At 37.5% G+C, this 21,993-nt stretch overlaps 1 protein-coding gene across 1 annotated transcript in view; it reads right to left on the reverse strand.

Annotated features, from left to right (window-relative positions):
• Positions 1-5,514: 5,514 nt before the first annotated feature.
• LOC137279258 (uncharacterized) overlaps positions 5,515-21,993 on the reverse strand; it is a 29,767-nt gene continuing 13,288 nt past the window's right edge. The window contains exon 3 of the mRNA XM_067811761.1: positions 5,515-7,115. Coding sequence (XP_067667862.1) covers positions 6,023-7,115 — 1,093 coding nt within the window. The 3' untranslated portion in view covers positions 5,515-6,022. The remainder of the gene's footprint in view (positions 7,116-21,993) is intronic.

The raw sequence follows: 21,993 nt of genomic DNA on the forward strand, positions 1-21,993 counted from the left end.
GAGGGACGAGTGCTACCAGGAAGGTTACTAGATCTTAGGCTTACGAGATTTTTGTGAAACGGGGCCCTGTTAAATAGACTACGCTTGTGGAAATATGTCGGAGAATATCGCTAAATTATTGCACATTATTCTGTTTTGAACTAAAACTATGCTGATAGCTACTGAATATTCACATCAGTTACCCCTGTTGAAATGAAATTATCTTTAGTAGAGTATTGCGTTACATCCTAGTACTCAAACAGGATGTATCAGAACCCACTGTCCATCGCTTCCCTTAGGGCGGTGCCCATATAATAATGTGTTATCTATTGACCATACATTGCTTTTGATAAGCGGAATGTACACTTTAATGAACATGCACTGTATTCGTTACTATGGCATGAAGCACTCGTGGAAATCTATTACAAGTATTCCCAAAATGAAGAGGTAAACAGCTAAACAAGGGCGACAACTCACCTAACCTTCACTGTCCTAGAATGATACCAGTGAAATATGAGTTCGACACCATTTTGTAGAATTGTATTTTCAGATTTGTCATGTGGGTTCGTCCATGAAAGAAACGAATAATTTGGAAGCAATCGCTAGGTTCATTTTTTCTGTTGTTTTCGCCCATTTGTATGACGACCATCTGTAAGTATTGTCCTGCTGGGATCATACGATCCGGTGATTAAGCATGCGGTTCATTCTACGCCATCAACGAAGTCACCAAGCCAGATCATGACCATACATTTAGTCGCTTCAATGTACAGGCATTGGTTTCTGGGAACCTACGTTTGTATTCGGAATCCACACGTACTGACAAGAGCATAATATAACGTGGTAGCCTGACATACGCGGTAACGACACACTTTTCCGAGACTTTTACCCCTTAAATGTAATTTTGGTGTCACATTGTGGATTCTTTTCTTCCGGCTTTTCTGTCGTGCCATGGCTCATAAAGTCATTGTGTAAAACTGTATCGAACCCCGTGGAGATCAGGATGAGTGATATCATAAAGGAGGGATATTGCTGAGTTGGGGGTCTGGGGTGGACAAACAATCAGTATCGAATATCAGTATGCTCTGGCACGGATGGGAACTCAGGGAGCATGAGGACGATCATGCCATGCATATGGTATTTCCTCATTTGTCTGTGGAGAACATCGATAAATCGCAACGGAAAGAAAATCGGGCGTTTCAAGTTTTACATTTGTGTAAACAATCATATTGGTCCGTTACACCCATATCTGGTGCCGGAGCCTAGGAAATTGATATGGCCACGGCTGCTTGATTATCCATTTCATTAAAACCAGATCTTTAACTCGTTAAGCAACCTCTTGACGCATCTCGTTGTACCTGCTTGGATTTGAATGAGAATGTAGGCATAGACATTGCACTGTGGTTTTCCTTAACCCTCTTCAACATTAAACGGTCCTATATTTTGTCACCCCTTAAAGCACAAGTTATTTGTTATATCGTAATATCTTGTATACTAATTGCAGAGGGTATTGCAAATATATACTCTTAAAAAAAGTAGGGGAACCTAAACTTTGAAGTCTGGTAGAAAGAAACCCATCGAGGAACGTCAATTTTCATGCATCTGCGCATGGTCAGGATTTTCAGGATCAATTCACTCACTACTGACTGGAAATTGTAAACCTGAAATGTTCATGTCTTACTCCAGTCACCTAACAATGCGGATAACTGAACGAACAGGTTTGCTTTGAATGAAATCCACGTGGTGATGCATTCTCAAAACATCCATTATTATTGTATCAACATTGTTTCAATCCCATATATCTCCCATTTTCGACAATCGTACATTGTAAGTACAGTTCCCCTACTTTTTTTAAGAGTATAATAAAGAGTAAATTAAATTGTAAGAGAAGCGCACATAAAATACACACATTTCATTGTACACTGAATAATTATCATATAATCTCTCATTTCTCTCAGCAGTTGAAATAGCTAATAATTTGTTATAAGTGTGTATCATGTCTGACTAACATGTCATTAAATAATATTCATGTCACACAAAACCGTTTTAACTCTGTGTACCACGACGCTTGCATGGTAGACCCGCTACTTCGCAGCAGTAACATAATCTAGGGTTCACACAGTGCAGACAATGGAAATGTCGCCAAAGATCAGTACATAAGTCTGCATGTCATCTACTCAGGCCGTGTGAAACAGGTAACTCAAGTGGTGTCAGGACAACTGAGACCCAGTGAGTGTTTTAATTTTTATATTATGCTTTAGCAATAGCTTTTGAAATCATAATGTCGAGGGTTTTACGATACTCTTCAAGAAAAGAAACGCACAGGCGTTTTCAGAAGTTTATTGTGATATACTCTTTGGAAGCAATCGTCGTTAAGACGATTCCTATGTTTGAATTCCTTTAACAATGTCATGGTTTTTGTACATTGCACTCAAAGGCATCTCAAAAAGTGATTGTAAACGCTCGTCATAAACGTTTGGATGCCCAGTTCCTAACCTGTCGTCACAGGACACTTCAACGTCACCACAACGTCGATAAACTCACTTTAAAATAATTCAAACCGAGACCAAGAGTAACCACTCCGGTTCAGATTTATTCAGGTGTTTCATCAACTCACTGATTTTGGTACAGTGGCGGACACTGAAGGACAGGTGCCCGGTCTTTATTTCGACCAAACCATCAGAGATCGTCTGAAAGAAGTGGATATTCGAGTATATCAACCAAATGTTGGACTGTCCTGACACGACCATACTGACAGCGACAATGACTTGTCCAAGGGGACTTATGTCAACACTATAACCCACACAGCCCCTGAAACAGGTGCCTACAGCGCTAATGCAAACGTATATGTCCTTCCCTGGTCTTGAAAATAATCTGATCTGAACCCGATCTATGGGACGAACGTGATCGACTGTTCTGTAAACGTCACCATCGTCACTTCATCTATGTATCGAATTTCCTTCATCTGTGTTCATGCCCAATCGTCTTATCTACACTTAAATATGTTTAATACATTTCCTTATTTTTGACTTGCCTTTCTTTTCTTTTTTAAGTTGATGTAGCCAAACACTGTTTGCTGGAGTTGAAAGGATCTACATAAATATTTTGTCATCCTAAATTTATAATGCCTTGAATTGGTGCTTAATGACGGAAGCTTTCACTTCAAGAAAATTGTGTGACACAATTGTACAGTAAACAAATTCTCCAACACATTCACATGGAGCAGGTGTAATGTGTAAAGTTGAAAATGATGAAGAGCATAATGGGTGAGTGAGTGAGTACCTAGACACAGGAATTGGAATTTACTGGAATTGATTTTATGTATATTTCACCAGATCATATTGCTTACTATATAATAAAGGTGTTGTTTGAAAATAAAAAGACCGAAATCATTTCCTACCATGCAAGGTATGTGGTAACTGATATTTAGCAGCCGATGCTTTCCTAAAGGCTCCTTCACACTCATTTTGAAATGAAATGAATCAAAGAGAATCAGAATGAAAAAATTATTTCAAAATTTTCGTATTCGAGGGAGAATGTCAAACGTAACAATTTCTTCAAACTTTGTAAGAATGCAACTTCCAATCGCTCTTTGATGTTGTGGCCATGTCTTATGCGATTTGGCAGTGTGTTGATGACCTCAAGACTCATTTGAAGAGCATTCTGGACATTCTAAATTTATTCGGCGTATATTTGTGGTACATTCAAGCTTCAGTCATCATGTGACATAAATCTATTCTCACTCAAAAATGCATCAATCGATGTTCATGATGTAAATAATTAGTTTATCTGGTCCATACTTAATTGTTGTCATTGTAGCTGAAATGTTTCTGAGCGTGGCACTGAAAAGCAATCACAGTCTGGACAACACAAACTGAAAGCATGTGTGATGATACAGACAACAGTGTTCAAGAGAGACAATCAGCAGTGGCACAACCTGGTGCCCCTTTTCTTGTATTGACACATTCTGATTAGGTCCTTAACTCAGTCAGAAAAGTCACACCTTGTATTCACCACTCATCGTCTGCAGCTTGTTCTTCTAACATGCAGTTCGGACTTCAAGGACACAATTAGTGAAGCCAGTCAATGTTTCCAACACTCTGCCCACATTCAAATAACTCGTATGAACATAAGGGAAGGATTTCGCCTCAAAATCCCCATTCGTTGACGCCCGTTTAGACTGGAGGCTGAAAGTGTGTAGGCCATGTTTTATTGTAGCTGTTCTGTGACGTGTCATTGAAACCATTCCCTGCATGAAACATACAACTTTATGGAAGGTAACTCCTTATTTATAGCGGAGCGACATTGTGCAGCAGGTTCTCACATCATTATCAAGCCAAATGTGAATACAACCAGATGAAGAAAGGTATCCATAAAGTTGTATGTTTCATTTTTTGAGTGACCAACTTCTACAATGCCGTTAACTTCATTGAGAGGTATTTTTGAAGATGTACCAGTACCCCTAGAAGTTAGTTTACAACATCATCAGATCCACACTCAAACCAAGAGATAAACCTTCCTGTCGGCAATCAGCACCCTTCATACTATACTGTATGTACCAGCATTCAGCCACCAGATCAGATGACTCCTTCAGCAGGAAGCTGTCGTAGACATTCCGTTCCAAAAAGGCAAATCCATCCAGAACCTCCTCCAAGCCGCACGGGCGGTGGGGTAGCCTAGTGGTTAAAGTGTTTGCTCGTCACGCTGAAGACCCGGGTTCAATTCCCCACGTGGGTACAATGTGTGAGGTCCTTTTTCTGGTGTCCCCTGCCGTGATATCGCTGGAATATTGCTACAAGCAGTGTAAAACCAAACTCACTCCAAGTCGCATGCAAACCACCACCACCACCACCAAAACATGACCCCTCGGGAGTAGTCTACCATATAGGTGACAGTCCAACCCCCACCCACAAATTAAAGAACATAAAACCTCAGTCCAGAAAAATTACTCAAATATGGGATAGCTGACCACACACAAGCCATGACATCCTATAGCAGCATCAATATCTTGGAAATGAACTGAGCAGACTACAAGATTAGGAAACTCCTTGAAGCCATATAAATATCTAATGCTTCAAAACCACTATAAATCCTGGCAAAGGCTATTTCATCTCTCTCATTATCTCACTGTACACCAAGTCACCAACTGTATAAACTCCACTCCCATCACAATCAATCGCTCCCTGCTCAAATCACTTTCACATATCCAATGTACATCAACCTTGTTAACAGCATATACAATCAGCAAGCAGTAACATACATATTTTCCATGTTTCAAATTGTTATATCACTTGCTTAATAACAGTGTTAATACCTATGCCGAAACCTCACTCTCATTGCCATGAAGAAGTTAACTATCCCTAGCATTGTTTTTCCCTCTTCTAAAACACCAATCAAACAATTATCTTTTCTGTATAACTGTGTCATTTGTAAATGTTTTTCCTCCCTGGCAAGCAGCTACAAAATGATCGCCTTATCAGTTCCTTCTTGTCAGAAGTATCTCTTACCTGGAAGGTTGGAAACAAAAACAAACACAACTGAATTATGTAACAAATTTAATACAAGAAAAATTAAATTATCACAGTATGTACATTGTTCTGTACCAGTTTCTTCACTTGCTTCACTTGAGGATTACTATATCAGTGCTTCCTTATGGCTTTCCCCAGATTGACTAATATGTTCTTGAGAGAGCAACTAATCTGGCATCATCCATAATAGACAAGGAACTCAGAATGAACTCACTGTTTTCGTATTATGACAGAGAAGAAGATTCTGACACCTGGGACCACACTCTAACACATGAAATAAAGATATGTGTTTTACAATTTCTTGCCAAGGAAACATTATTTCAATTTTTCATTCTTAGCTTTGTAATGTCATAAATATTTCTGATAATTGCTTTCAGGTTTGACTGTGGAAAAGAAGCTTAAGTCAAATTTAAAGCCAACATAGCAGTCCTTACATTGGGAGGAAACTGGTAGCACTACTTAGCAATTATGTGAATATTTAGCACTTAGTCCTGAGCCAATAAAATTCTTGAAATAACTCATCTCCATATCCTGTTTGATAATGTTTGTTTTTGCATATGATATATCTTAAGAGCGGCTTTGTATATTCTATAGTCAGCTGATAGAGCCTGTCTCACATACACATCATCTGATAGTGTGTAAGGGTCATTTTCATCATAAATATCAGACTGTCTTTGGTAAACACTGTTGGCACTATTATCAAAACTGCCATGATGAGACTCTGATAATGTCTCCTTCCTATCAAAATGTTTGCATTTTGTGAATGGCAGTTTGTAAACCTTTTCAAACGCTTCCAGTGAGCCTTGTGGGTCATGCAGCAACCCAACTACAGCAAACCAACTCTGTAAATGGCTGATTATGTAGTTAACAGCATGAGACAAATCAGTGGATGATAATTTATCCAGGAATATTTTTTGGTTCATCCAACAAGGCATATCTTTCTTTTCAAACTGGAAACCTTCAGGAAGAGTAAAGTTGAAGTTAAATGTACTATCACTGGCACAGAAGTTGATATTCAACATCAGCTGATGAAACAGGACACTTCCCTGGTTTAAAATCCATTCTCGTAATGTCATTTTATTGGCATTAAATCCTTGGCATATTTCATCTTCATAAGTCTCTTTGCAATATTTGTAACTAGATATTGCTTGCTGCATAGGTTCTCGTAGAAGAAGAAAGTAGGAACAAGGGCTGTCAACCTTTTCACATACTCCAAATACATATCTCCCAGAATGAAATTTCAACCGATGTCGGAATTTCTCCAAATTGTCCTCACCTCGTTCCCATAAGAGTCGATTTTTACTTGTCATAAGCGGCGACATTGCGATATGTTTCTTAAAAGACATTTCTCTTAAACATTCAATAACTCTGTATCCCCCTGCCCTCGGATAGTGAATAAATGCTATATTTGCATCTCTGTATTTGTAATAATTGTCTGTTTGAGAACCACTGTTCAGAAAATAATTTGGTAATGTGTTGTTTTTAGGCAACCATGGAAACTTTTCTGTCACAACAGACAATGCTTGCTTCTCTAGTCTGGACAGCACTGCTTCATTCTTCTGTTGAATCGCTGATAGGGATCTCACTACCCTCACAAGATCCGCTTCCTCTCTGGAAACAACAAACATGAATCTTAAGGTATGCAACAACACCAAACTCTTGCCTATATTCCTAAAGACTTCTGACAGTGTGGAATGCACTCAACATAAGTTTGTGATGTTTTGATAGGTTGGGATATACACATCAACATACACTGATTATTCTGTATCCTACAGTCTATCTCGGACCGGTAATATGAATCTACAAATACAGATGAGTTCCTTGTTATACTTTATGATAAAAACAATGTCATTCATCCTGACTGGCTGCCTCTAGTTCAGAGAATTTAGACTTTCTTATTTATAGACTGAATCATCGGTTGAACACTTGAAATAAAAAATACTACTACTTAATTGGCATTTTGTGACAACAATCCAACAATTACAGGGACTTCTGACTTCTGTTTAGTCACGGTTGAAGGGGAACAAATCTGTCATAACTGATCAGTGGAACATCTACACCCTCGATATCTGGTGTAGATGTATCGTCAGTACCTCCAGAGTATATGTTCCGATTCCCAGGAGATATCAAGAATGCACCTACACCAGCCTGGCTAAAACTTTTGATACAATGTCTATCGCCAACAAAATTGACAGTGTTGACAGTATTGTAGCATGCTCCATGTGCATTACCCGGTAGCGATCACATGGAAAATAGCATTCAAAATCATTCGAGTACAATCCTTTTCAAGGTAACAGTTCAAAGGAATGTCCAATTTCATGATTTGGTAAGCTGTGTTCTGATTGGTCAATCTCAATGGTTACCTGACGCGACCTCCTACTAGGTTTTGTTAGACTCAGTAGTGGAGTGGAGTGGAGTGGAGTGGAGTGGAGTGGAGTGGAGTGGAGTGGAGTGGAGTGGAGTGGAGTGGAGTGGAGTGTCAAGCACTTATCATCATAATTTCATTAAAAGAAATACCTGATATTTAAATAGCACAAATACCACAGAAAAAACTGCAATGCCAGGACCACTTCATCAAGAACAGCTATTGCATTGTATACCAGAACATTGGGAACTGTACACATTTATTACTGTCACCAGGCAAGTGCTGTCCTGTGGTTATCAAGGCCTGCTGAGGCTGGTCTCCCAGATCCTAGAGAATGAATGAAAACATGCCTCCCTGACTCAAGACAATAAATACAAAATGTTTAGGCTTTAGACAAGGATAAATTAACTCGGCTGTAAGGTAAATAGAGACATGTCTCAGTTAATGTTAGTGAGTGAGTTTGATTTCATGCCACTTTTATCAATATTTCTGCAATATCATGGCAGGGGAGACTAGATATGTGCTTTACACATTGTGCCCATGTGGGGAATCGAACCTGGGTCTTCAGCATGGCCAGTGAACACTTTCACCACTAGGCTATCCCACAGCCCCAATTTTAGTAATGCATGTATTGCTACCTTGAGTTGGGCATGACCCAAGTGAAAATAAAATTTAATTTGCAAAGGAAACCATCTACACCCCATTTGAAAGATAATTTATGGGTAAACATTCAATGGCTTTAGAGAAAGATATCTGGATTGTGTATACAGGACCCTCAATAAATCTGCAGGCATATGTTTTCACCAAAGTGTTTTCTGAAAGTTCTCACAACTGTCTCACAAGAGAGTATTAATGATTGATTCAAACAATGTGTGATCTTGTAGCCTGCAGTGAGCAACATTAGCCAGTCCTACAGTCTCAATGGCTTCTCTCTGTAACACCCCTGACGATCTCCCAGGCAAAAGAACCTGAACAGAAGCATGTGGCTGTCAACCACAGCTTGAAACCAGCAATTGGAAGAGACAGGGTGTCTTTAATGAACCTATTGGTAGTGACAGAGACCAATAGAAATCAGAGCTGATGGAGACATCTGTCTGTATGAGCCTGTATGAGTTGGCCTGGGAATGCAGACCAGGGAACGCCAACCAGCTGGTGCATCCTGGCAACACACATACCACACAAATCCAGGACAAAAAAATACACATTATGACCACGCATATGTATTCTGTTTGTTTGGATACATAATTACCTTTCTCATGCTAGTTTTTGATAGATGACCTGGTAAATGTATGAAGATGTTCATAGTTCTATAAATGTTTTTATCAGAGGGTCTCGTTCATAATGAAATCAAGAGGACAATTACTTCTACCAATAACCCCCAGTCATAATAAAAAGATGTATTACATCTCTGTCAAAAGAACATTTTTTAATAATGTTTACTGATAGTATCAAGAAACTATATCAAATCTACCTTCCTACCTGTGCAATGTACTATGTTTATATCTTTCTTTATAGATTATTACAGAATGTATATCCTATTTTGAAACAGCCCCATAGATGTTTATTAACATATAAACTATACATATAAACAGTATATAATTACTTCAGTAATTTCACCTGATGAGGGGATCTGTAATGATTCCGAAACACTAAGTGGGAAAAAATATAGATGCTAAATCCATAAAATATCTTGGACATCTGTAACAATTTCTAACTGCAGATAAAAAGACAACTTCAGTAATGTTGAGGCCAATGTACCTTTATCTAACTCAGTTGTATCAATACACATTCCACTGAGGTGATATACAGTTACAGCCCTCTAGACCATACAAGCCTCTAAAAATGATTTTTCTGTAGATTTTAAGCCACTATATTGACTAGTGTTCAGGTGCTTTTACAAGTCTGACAATTTTGCAAGGCTCTGGCTAAATAATAGACAAACATTTAGTCCCAGAAATGAACTTACCTCATTCCAAAATACATATCCTTAATTTACTATACTTGACATGAGTTTTTTCACCTTTAACTTTATTTCCTAAGGAAACGGTCACAGACTGCAGTGATTATTTCTAATTAGCTGACATTGAATACCTATCCCATAGCGCAACTTTATCAACAAGTGTACCACCCTGGCTTTAAATTTTTTTTTATGTTGAAAATATAACATTGCCATTGACAATACATTTTGTGCATCATAATACTGTCTACTATTAAATGTATTATCTAAAAGGATGTATTCTATGACTTGAAGAATGTCTCCTGAGGTTCGTACATGAATTGCAAATACCATTTCTGTGGTTTAGACACTGTGGCTATAGTTTGTGTTAAGTCGTGGTATGTCTGAACAGGATGTCCAGTTTGTTTGTTATGGTGTTTATTCCATGCCTTCATCTGTTATTCCCTGTCATGTCACACAGTAGCACTCATCTGATGACAAGTTAAAGGTATCTTCCAAGTGAGTAGAGGTTTTTTTTATCATCAGTCTGTATTATCATTCTGTGGGTGAGCACTGAGAGTGAGATATTTGAGTGGATTCCCTGGTAAGAACACTCCTCCCTAATTAATCTCGGAGGTGAGTCTGAAGTCACCAACCATTCCCTACCTCCTGTGTTAGCTGATTACTGAGAGACTGTAATAATTGGTCTCTCTGTTACCACCTATCACAAGCAATGACTTGAAGATGAGAAACTACAGCAAGTTACAGAAGGGTGCTAAAAATACAAAATGACAGCAAAGTAATTACTCCCTAAATAAACCATTTGATAAATGGAGCACTTTATGTTCAACTGATGAACAGATCCTTGAAGCAGCAAACCCCACAAGTTGTAGTGATTCTACATTCCTGCCAGTCTTGCTAGTTTTGATCCAAATCCATTGCTTTCGATTTGTAACCAATGACACCACATAATTTTCATAAAAAGAAGAAATCATTAACACTATGGAAAAAAAGTACTTTCCCAGTAGAATTATCAGAAATCATTTGTATGGAATACTGTCCATTTGAAATTTGATTTTTGGATGGTAATTGTGTGGAAGGATAGTTTAAAGGCAATATCAGTGAGTGAGTGAGTGAGTGAGTGAGTTTTAAGCCACTTTCTGCAACACTCCAGCAATATCATGTTGGGGACATCAGAAATGGGTCTTCTGAAAACTGATCAAAGTTGCAAACATAATGTCATGGACTGACATATTTTAGAAGCATGGTTTTGTTTTGGCAAATAAACTTTAAAAAGATGCAACATATTGCGAATTAGGTACTTGTTTGAAGTACATACTGTGATATGTTGAGAGTGTTTTTCTGTGAGTGACAATGATCATACTGCAGATCCTAATTTTGACATACTAAAATATGTTATGGTTTGGATAATATCAATCTTAAAATTTGGGTGGATAGATTGTGATTGTTTTTTTTTAAATATACAATTTTATTATGTGCAGTATGCTGTTTTGTCAATTAATTGGTGTGTGAAAAATGATTTGTAGATTTTAAAAATAGACAAAACATACACATAATCACACAATCTCATGAACAATTCTGGTAATATCACTAGAAAGGTATATTGCAGTATACCTATAATAACATGTAGAGCCACTGAGAAGTTCACAGATGACAAAGTAAACACAAGTAGTGGATAACAACTTGTAAATAATGCATACTCTGCAGTTAAAATTTGTCATCTTCAATTTACATGCATATGATCGCAAATCTGTGATGTTGAATATGTGAACACAATTGCAGTCATATATCTGTAGTTTAATCAGATTCTAAATAATTATACCAAAATGAAAATTAATCTCGCAATATTCTTCGTGAAGATACTGGTAAGTGACACAGAGGCTGGGATAATTTTGCCTCTTCAAGCAGGCTACAGTGGTCTACTCCCATTTGTGAGACTCACAGTTATGAGTGTGTAATTTGTCATAACATTGAACACACCGTACTCCCCTTTGTGATAGAATGAATTCATCTTTGTCAATTTGGGATTAGTTATGTAACTGAATCTTGTGACAGCACAGGACAGACATTTTATTCTAAAAAATCCCATTTAGTGACACAGAGAACATACAACATACTGATGCATTAAAAACTGTTGAGCCCAGTTTTGATAAATTTGCAAATTAAGTGGTGAATAATCACAAATGATTAGATAAACATTTTTTTAACATAAGTGTGTTCACAGAAATACTGTCAAAGAAACTGATGTCTGACATTTAATGAAATGTTCATCACAGACAGGTGATGTACAAAACTGGAGGATACTATTATATCTTTCAGTGGCATACAATGAGAAAGCTGTGATTTGAAGTTTGAGTTTAGTAAACCAGCATCTGTGGTAATAATGTAATTGTATCCATAAGGTTCTTATAATAGTGAATGCTCATACATTACATAGTAATAACCTTCTGATGAGTCAACAACAGGGCACCACCATAACTGTATCTTTAAGTCAAACAATGCTAGATGCTAGGTACAGACTGGGTGAGCCAAATATAGTACAATCCAGTACCCTGTTGGATACTCTTGACACTTGTAAACAATGGAAAATTAAAATCAGCATTTGAAGAACATAAAATTTACACAGGGTTATAAAATATTGTATTTAACTTGCCATTACAACAAAACATTTTAGCCCTGTTTGAAATGATTTTAAATGATACTGATGGGGCATCTGCTAATTTGCCATAAGATAAAGAAAAATTAATTTACATGTTTAGATTTACATGTTTAAAAAGGTATCAATAACTGATATAACTATAATTAATATAAACATATTATCAGTGTTTCCGTTCACCAGTAATTACCAGTATTTTAACGATAAAATATGCCCTGTACTGGTAATCTCAAACGCTGTCAGGTCAGTGTATTGGTAAATATCATATGCACTATTTGACTAGTGGTGCTAATCATACAGTAAAAACGTGCAATAAAATAATCTGACTTTTTGGTCTCGGCATGGGAATCCTTCTGATCTACATATAGAATTCACCAAAGTAACCTTCACATGCTGTTCCATAAATCTGATTGGCTCAGAAAGCAATTTGCAACAACTTGTGTCCTCTGTCTGGCGGAGTGATATGAGTGGTTACATCTGGTTATCAAAGCACATGTCAAATGGCATCTCGAAAGCAGAAGACACTGTCGTCTTTCGGTAGGGATCAAGCTCATTTGCCAAAGCGTAAGGCTAATGAAAATGTGGAAGCAAGTGGTTACATAAGGAACAGCAATGATGGCAAACAATATTCAACCTGTCACAATGATGAGAAGAGAGGGAAGCGGTTTAATGATGACTGGTTTGACAAATTTTGCTGTTTATGAACCAAAAACTATCAGAAATGGAGACTTCAAATGTTCTGCAAAACATGTGAAGTATCTGGTAAACTGAATGGATTTACTTGTAGGTCCATTAATTTACAAAACTCGGATCTAACAGACCCCTGTGACAGCGATAGTCATCATGAGGCTGTTTTCGTTTTGTTTTTGTTTTTCTGGTTATTTGGTATTCATTTTATAAAGTAAAGACTTAAAGTGCAGCACTGCTGAAAATTGTAACATACTGAAAGAATTCATTGCTGTCGGTACCTGCGTTATGAAAAGTTAGAGAAAACACTGATTATATGACCGCTATTTGACTGATCTTTTCGATCACCATTACATGACATGTCAAACTGACTGCTCCATATCTTTGATAATCTATTTCATTATTTCTGTATCTATCGATGTTTTTTAGTGAAAACGATAAATGCTCTATTATGAAAAACAGTCACTCATGAACTATGCCTTGCGTGCGTACTCTTCAGCCACATAACTGTTCCCACTTTCATTATAGGGATGAACCAGCACCACCTATGTTCACTGAACCATTAATTAATGTGTCTCACAAATGGGAGTTCTCACAAAAGGACATTGGCTAGATCATTCCTTGGAGTCATCTTAACATTTAGGAGTCTACTTAGACAATGACAGTCATAGCTGTGCAATCCATTAAAGAAACAGGCTTCAGGGTATTTCTCATGATGGAATGGAGAAAGAAAACAAAGTTCTCAAGGATGAATAAAACTACATCCATGAAACTTTCTTCTCTGGTACAGCATTAATATACAGCTGCTCTGGTACAGCATCAATATACAGCTGCTCTGGTACAGCATCAATATACAGCTGCTCTGGTACAGCATCAATATACAGCTGCTCTGGTACAGCATCAATATACAGCTGTTCTGGTACAGCATCAATATACAGCTCCTCTGGTACAGCATCAATATACAGCTGTTCTGGTACAGCATCAATATACAGCTGCTCTGGTACAGCATCAATATACAACTGCTCGGGTACAGCATCAATATACAGCTGTTCTGGTACAGCATCAATATACAGCTGTTCTGGTACAGCATCAACATACAACTGTTCTGGTACAGCATCAATATACAGCTGTTCTGGTACAACATCAATATACAGCTGTTCTGGTACAGCATCAATATACAGCTGTTCTGGTACAGCATCAATATACAGCTGTTCTGGTACAGCATCAACATACAACTGTTCTGGTACAGCATCAATGTACAGCTGCTCTGGTACAGCATCAATATACAGCTGTTCTGGTACAGCATCAATATACAGCTGTTCTGGTACAGCATCAACATACAACTGTTCTGGTACAGCATCAATATACAGCTGTTCTGGTACAGCATCAATATACAGCTCCTCTGGTACAGCATCAATATACAGCTGTTCTGGTACAGCATCAGTATACAACTGCTCTGGTACAGCATCAATATACAGCTGTTCTGGTACAGCATCAACATACAACTGTTCTGGTACAGCATCAATATACAGCTGCTCTGGTACTACATTGGAATAAACTGCTCTGGTACAGCATCAATATACAGCTGCTTCAATTGTTGTAGGTCAGTGTTAAGTATCAGTATGAATATGGCAGTTATGATGACCTTAGTGTTAGTATTGTTATTGTGTATTTTCTGTAAATTGTATTATTGATTAAGTGATAATTATTATTTGGGTCACAATGTTTAAAGTTTTGAGTGATAATTATTCTGGGTCACATTTCTGTGTTATATTTTGCTGGTTCAGAGGTAATTTCTTACACCTTTTGTCATGGCAAATTATTCACCATAACAATATCGATCAGTGGAGACACAGAGACATGACTGATGACTTGTAGTCTGTTTCACTGTCCCTCAACCAGACTTTTGACCCTTCATCCCAGCCCTCCCATCAATGTTAAAGCTCTTGATTGAAGCAAGTCTAGATTTCCCAAAGATCACGATCTTCTTTCTCACTGGGGCTCCTTCACAATTTAAAGTGAAATGTTTGTTTCTATCAAAATTATACATATTCAGAGACTTAGCATTTGTCTAGATCACTAGTGTGCACTGCTTCTTTGAAACAGATGAGAGAAATGAAAAACAATTGTCTCAAAAGGAATTTGAGAAAGAATGGCTAATGGCCTGTTTATTTTGTTTCTATTTTCTATTCTACTCAGAGCTTGTTTCTTCATTATGCCCTAAGGAAACACTGATACATCATAGTGGCAAGATAACTCAACAGTGATCTTAAACAAACGAGAAATACCAGTTGGTTTTCAAATCCTCATTTGTTTATAAGCAACCTGCAACCAGTGCAAGGAACAAGCTGTAGTTGTGTGTGTGTGAAGGCAGTGAGTGCAGGCCCATGATAAGGTGATCAGGAGTTGTCAGTCAAGTGTGCGACAGGCCACAGCCATAACTACAACACACAAGGGATCAGATGGGAGCTTACATGGCAAATCACTCAGAGTTAACATACCACAGTTTAGACTGTCACATTTAAAAGGACGTTTTGTTGTTTCTGGAAAGAAAATCTGTCTTCTGCATAAAACATACTAAGCCAGGTCGCCTGTGTTTACACTGGAAATGCAGTAGACTCCGTTTCTCTACAAAAAAGGGAAAGCAGATACCACGGCCTTCTGCATTATCATCAGTTGATTCCCGATAACTGAAATATTTAAGGAGGAATTCCAGACATATTATTACACTTCTCCAGGCAAAATGCCTTACATAGGACACTTGACTGTCTATCTAGAAAATTGAGGTATACTTGGAGAGGGATTATGCCTGAAAATGATCAGCATATCAAAGCATTACGTTCAGTCATATAATTTCAAATCATTGATTACTAGTATTCCTGACATATGACCTTCAAGATGTCTTTTCAAATTATAAATAAATATGATCCTAACGAATAAGTCCTTTGTCTCTTATAAAATCCTCACTGACATTGAATGTCGATTAAAATAATCCATATGTTAGCAGCACTGATGATGTATATATACAAATACATGCATGCTACTTGCTACTGGTACATATAAACAAAATATGTCACTAAGTCTGGGTGATACAGCTCTTATGATAGCGACTTGGTACATATAAACAGAATATCCCATTGAGTCTGGGTGATACGGCTCCTATGATAGCGACTTGGTACATATAAACAGAATATCCCATTGAGTCCGGGTGATACGGCTCTTATAATGGCAACTTTGTATATGTTACTACTTACCATGCTGACACTATGATGGGTGTCAGGATTAATGTGTATGTCTGTGGAGAGTGACAGAGTCACATAAGATACATTAATCATGACACACATTTTGTAAATCTGTAGGATGCAGATATATATATAATCTGTCTTTTTCATCCAAAATATGAGATGTGATCTTTGTGAAAACGCTGAGTTGGTTTTAATCAAACTTTGCAAAATCAGTATTCTAAAAACAGGTAATGTAAAGAAATCTTCTCTTTCTCTCCTTATTATTTCCAAGGGAAGTCAAATGTCAACTGAAAACATGAGGCCCAAATGTTATCTGTTTCTGCAAAACTGTGACAACATTCTAAACCCAGGCATCTTAATTAAGATAGATTGGTCAGTTGGATGTAATTAATTCTCTAAGAGGCTTCACTGGAAGGCAGGAGAAGGCTGAAAAAATCTGATTAACTGACTCTACAATCTGCAGTGTCATCCACTTAGATTTGTCAGTGCCAAATGCGTGGAATACGACACTGATGCATTGTCTCTCTCAAACCGACCTGCAATGTGATCCTACTGCCGTCAACACTAAACAAATCGGTTGGTTGAGTTACGAAACTGCTTTTGACCCCGGAATGTAACCAAGTGACCCTTACCAGCACACTGTATGCTGAACTGATAATATATGTCAGACTAGATCTCCTGATTACTGTAAGTCTAATCCCCTGTGGAGATGGATCTCCTCCCTGGCATGTAAGCTGCATGGAAATGTATACAAAATACATAGTAAATGTCAACTCAGATGATTTTGATTGTACAAATGACATACTGAGATAGAGATGGATTTCAGCATAGCTCGGTCCATTGAAAACAGTGGGTTATGAATACCTGTGACCATACACTAACCGAGCTGTTTGACAGGCAACATCTGAATATGATGAGTCAGTTCTGGTTGATGAAAGCAAATACTTTTCACAAATTGTATTTATATTCATCTAGTCCTATGTTAAACAATCAATACAAAACAAGAAAGACATTTTTCAAGTTTCTTTTGTGGGTAGCCTAGTGGGCAAAGCTGTTGCTTAGATCTGGGTTCAAATCCCCTTCCTGATCTCATGGGTATTTGGTAAAAGAAGTAAAATAACAAAATACACTCTCTCTTATCTTATCACAACATCAACAATGTTATGGGTCTATCACAAAACTGAAATATGCTATTCATATCTTTCAGGTAATAGAGTAGCCATAAAAGTACCATGTTGTCACTCCACCCAAATGACCTACCCACAACCTTTCCCACAGCAATTTTCTGAGCGATCAGTCAATAAATTGACCCAGTCAAAATGAACCTGTACACATGTCTCATCAGAACATTATTTGTCTACCACTGGAAACAAAATCTATGAAAATCCTGTCATGTAATCTCAATAAACTAATACATATCCAATGGTTGTAGCATTTGTAAAACAAAGTAGTACATTATTTATTGATACATCCATCATCTCAGGGTTCTGCTTCTGTCACTTGTATCAGCCAAGAGTGGAGCTGCCTGCGGCACCTTATAATCACTTCACTTGTTCTGTCCTCATAAATGTTTCATGGGGGAAAATAGATTGGTTATCATCACCTAACAATTCATACTAGAGTTCCTGTTATTTGAATAAATAATAAGATCATAAACAGAACTATCTCCACTGCTGATTGAATCATCTCTATTTACTGTATTCCAGTAATACATGTATTACCATTAGAAACCAAAGATGGGCTTCACACATCATACCCTTGTAAGGAATACAACCTAAGCCTTTAGAGTGATTAGCTAACACAAGGCCATAAATAATCAACATCTTAACATTTTCCAACAATGTATAATTGTAATGTTAAGACATTGTTACTTAAACATGTACCATTAAACATTGTGTTTCACCATGTACCCTGCTTATGTAGCACCTAGCTTCTACCTGAAATTCTTCAAAGGCATTTAGAAGTTGGTGAGGTAATACAAGACACTATTATGGATGACAACTTCTTTAATTCTTTTAACATGACGTTTCAAGGCTAATTGGTGACGAAGGGGCAAGAATTAGCCTTGAAACGTCGTGTTAAAAGAATTAAAGAAGTTGTCATCCATAATAGTGTCTTGTATTAGCTTCTACCTGTTATGATTAGGATCATCTATGTATATTTATATATCGTTGTACCTTTCATGTTTATATTTGCAGTTTATAGCATATTGCCACTGATCCTGAATGGAACATCATGCAATAAAATATCTTATCTTATCTTACATAGCGAGGACAATTCTATCGCACTGCTGCGACCCAGGCCCCTGTTTCACAAAACTCTTGTAAGCCTAAGATCTCGTAACTTTCCTCATAGCATTTGCACCTCCCATGATACAGTATGTGAGGTTCAAATGCTACAAGAACAGTTACGAGATCTTAGGCTTACGAGAGTTTTGTGAAAAGGGCCCCAGGAATATCCAGGATAGAAGTGGTCCTCAGTAACTATGTTTGCTGTAAAAGGAGACTAATAGAATCGAATAGTCAGACTGGATGACTTGGCTGACACATCATCATATCCGATTTGAGTAGATTGATGTTCATGCTGTTGATTACTGGGTTGTCTGGTCCAGGTTTGAAATATGACTGAGTGTGTCGTAAAACTTACTCATTTGATAGACATAAAGAAGGTAGTATTTCCAGCAATTAAAGAAAATTGTGTTATGTCGCTAAGAGAATATCAATGATTTTTCAGATGTAATTCCAGCGAGGGATTATTAACTGTATACAGGTATATTCCCATTATATGTGTTATCACTTTGTCTTGGAAAAGCGAAAAAAAACCAAATATGTTGAGTACATATTTATTATATTTATTCAGAAAAAAAGTGTCATTCTAAAGTGTGTGTATCTAGCAGGAGAATTGTTATTTTTGAGAAGCAGTTTGAGACATATTATCATTTACAAAACACAATTTAATCTCACGCATCTTAGAGGGTGGGTTGGCAAGAAGAGGTATATTTTCCAAGATTATTTGGACAAATGCGATAAACCAACATCAGTCAAGTCTGTCAGTTTTCACTTTCTCCTTAATAGCTGTCTGACAGAATACACCCTCACTTAAGTGCAATATGAATAAATAAACATTGAAAGAAATCCCTGCATTAGTGTCGGATTCCTCTTCTAACATTCCTACTTCTCCACGAAGGCTGCAGCTTTGATAACAGTGTACAATTTTGTCAACACAACTGCCGTGATAAGGTAGACTCTCATACAGTTTACCACTAGGTTGGTGTACTGGAGAACAGCACTTGATAAACTGCATTACAATAAAGTTTACATGCATTAAATATGAAAAATAAACATTACAATTACCAGTTCTGTTGTCGATTTCCTGTGTACAAATGTACGCATGAGATACTGAAGAAATGCAGTAGTACTACAACATTCCTGATAACTGCCCAGTGTATCCCCTTTAACTTCTGCACAAGAAGTACAGATCTTTAGTAACATGCACCGAACATCACTCACACACACATTAACTCTATACAAGAAATACAAAATATGAATGATCTGCAAGTAAACACTCAACGGCTTAAAAGCTCATCCAACGCTGACTGGAGACAAATCTTCATTCATTCACATTTGTTGGATAAATAACACATTGTACCCATGTTTAGAATTCCATACCCTCAATAAACCACCACCTCCAAACTGTCACACTGCAATCCTAATCCTCTCTGAAACTATCACCCCTGTAATCCAAACTCTTCCAGATATCACCAGTGTAATCCCATATGCTCTCTAAACCATCACCTCTGTAATTTCATGTGCCCACTAAACCATCACCTCTGTAATTTCATATGCCTTCTTAACCATCACCTCTGTAATTTCAAATGTACTCTAAACCATCACCTCTGTAATTTCAAATGTACTCTAAACCATCACCTCTGTAATTTCAAATGCTCTCTAAACCATAACCTCTGTAATGTCTAATGCTCTCTAAACCACCACTTCTGTATTTTTACATCCTCTCTAAACCATAACCTCTTTAATACCTCTTTTCTTTGAACTGTAATTTCAAATCTCCTCCAAAATCTTTACTTTTTTAATCATTACCTTTCATTGCAAACCATTATTGTCTATAACTGTCTTCATCATCTCTATCCTCCTCTAGTATCCACTCAATCACATAGCATCTACAAACATCCCTGTTTTCACCTCTTAAACTCATAACAAGCAGCTTCATAACATACAATAAACCTCTTTAACTTATACTATTTCTAAAATCTCAACTCCATAATTTCATATCCTCTCAAAACCATTATCTCTATAATCTGGTAATATCCTGAACTCAACCTGTATACATGTTACATGTCCTTAACACCCAGGTCCAGGTTAGAAATGGTTAGCAACCCATCGGAGATCGACGTCATATGGCTGGAATATTGCTGGCACAAAGAAACAAACAAACTAAAAATGTTAATCACAAATGTATAGAGGTGGTAAGCTAATTTTCACAATATTTTGTTTCATTCTGAAAATACACTTTAATGAGTCTTCATGAATGTTAACTGGTATTTGTTGCTAACGGTTAGGTTAGCATCGTTAATGGAGGAATGTACTGAGTGATATTCACTCAACACTGATTACAACTGTTGCTCTGTTGTAAGAAACATGAATTTTGAAAGAGTTTATCACACAATATCATAATATATAGGCATTATCATGTTATATAGGTGTGCATGTCACATGTCCAGTGTGCTTATACATGTTTCAAAAGCCAAGATCTTATTTTAGCCTAATTATCTCCAACTGACCTACCCTTACATGTATTACTTGTGACACTTTGGGTAACTATCTGTTTGTCTGTGTTCTGGCCAAATTGATGCTTGTCCAGTCTATCAGATCTGCCAGGATGTTTTGTTGAAAATGCAGACACTTATTGTTTATGACTCCTGTGAGCACCATATCAGAGGAAAAATATATTCACGACAAACTGAACAAGGCTGATGACCAGGTGATCATCTTGTAAGATACTGGTAAGTGGTGGTTGTTTCTCACTGGTTTGCCTGCACCAAGCCAAACCCACAGCAGTTCTGAACGAAGCTGCCAACCTGTGATTACCATGCAGTGGCAGTTTTCTCATTCACCACTTTACTATGAAGCTCCATCATGTTAAACATTGTTATAAACCCACCCAGCATTTGGGTGTGATGAACAGCTCACTATTTATAGACTTCATTTGATTGACAGCTGCCAAGCTTTGCTCAGCACTACAACAAATCACAAATTGATGGTGTTTAATACCCCTTAGATTAATACCAGCAGGGGAGCAATGGGAAGCGATTATATGGGGCTAAATATGCCTCTAGTTAATGATGTGCAAATGTTTGGCAGTTCTGTCCATTAACTAAGAAAACAGGTGCACAAGTTATGGCAGGCTAGTCCAAACAAACAGTGGCATGCACACCAGAATACCTAGCCTGGCGGCCCAAAGGAAATAGAGGAAATGGCAGCATGCCCTAGAGCAGTGACAGACTGAGGGCCATGTGGCACCATATCTCACATACAATGTACACAACTGTACAAGGGCTATAC

This window comes from Haliotis asinina, chromosome 3 (genome assembly GCF_037392515.1).
Source record: "Haliotis asinina isolate JCU_RB_2024 chromosome 3, JCU_Hal_asi_v2, whole genome shotgun sequence".
NCBI classification, from domain to species: Eukaryota; Metazoa; Mollusca; class Gastropoda; order Lepetellida; family Haliotidae; genus Haliotis; species Haliotis asinina.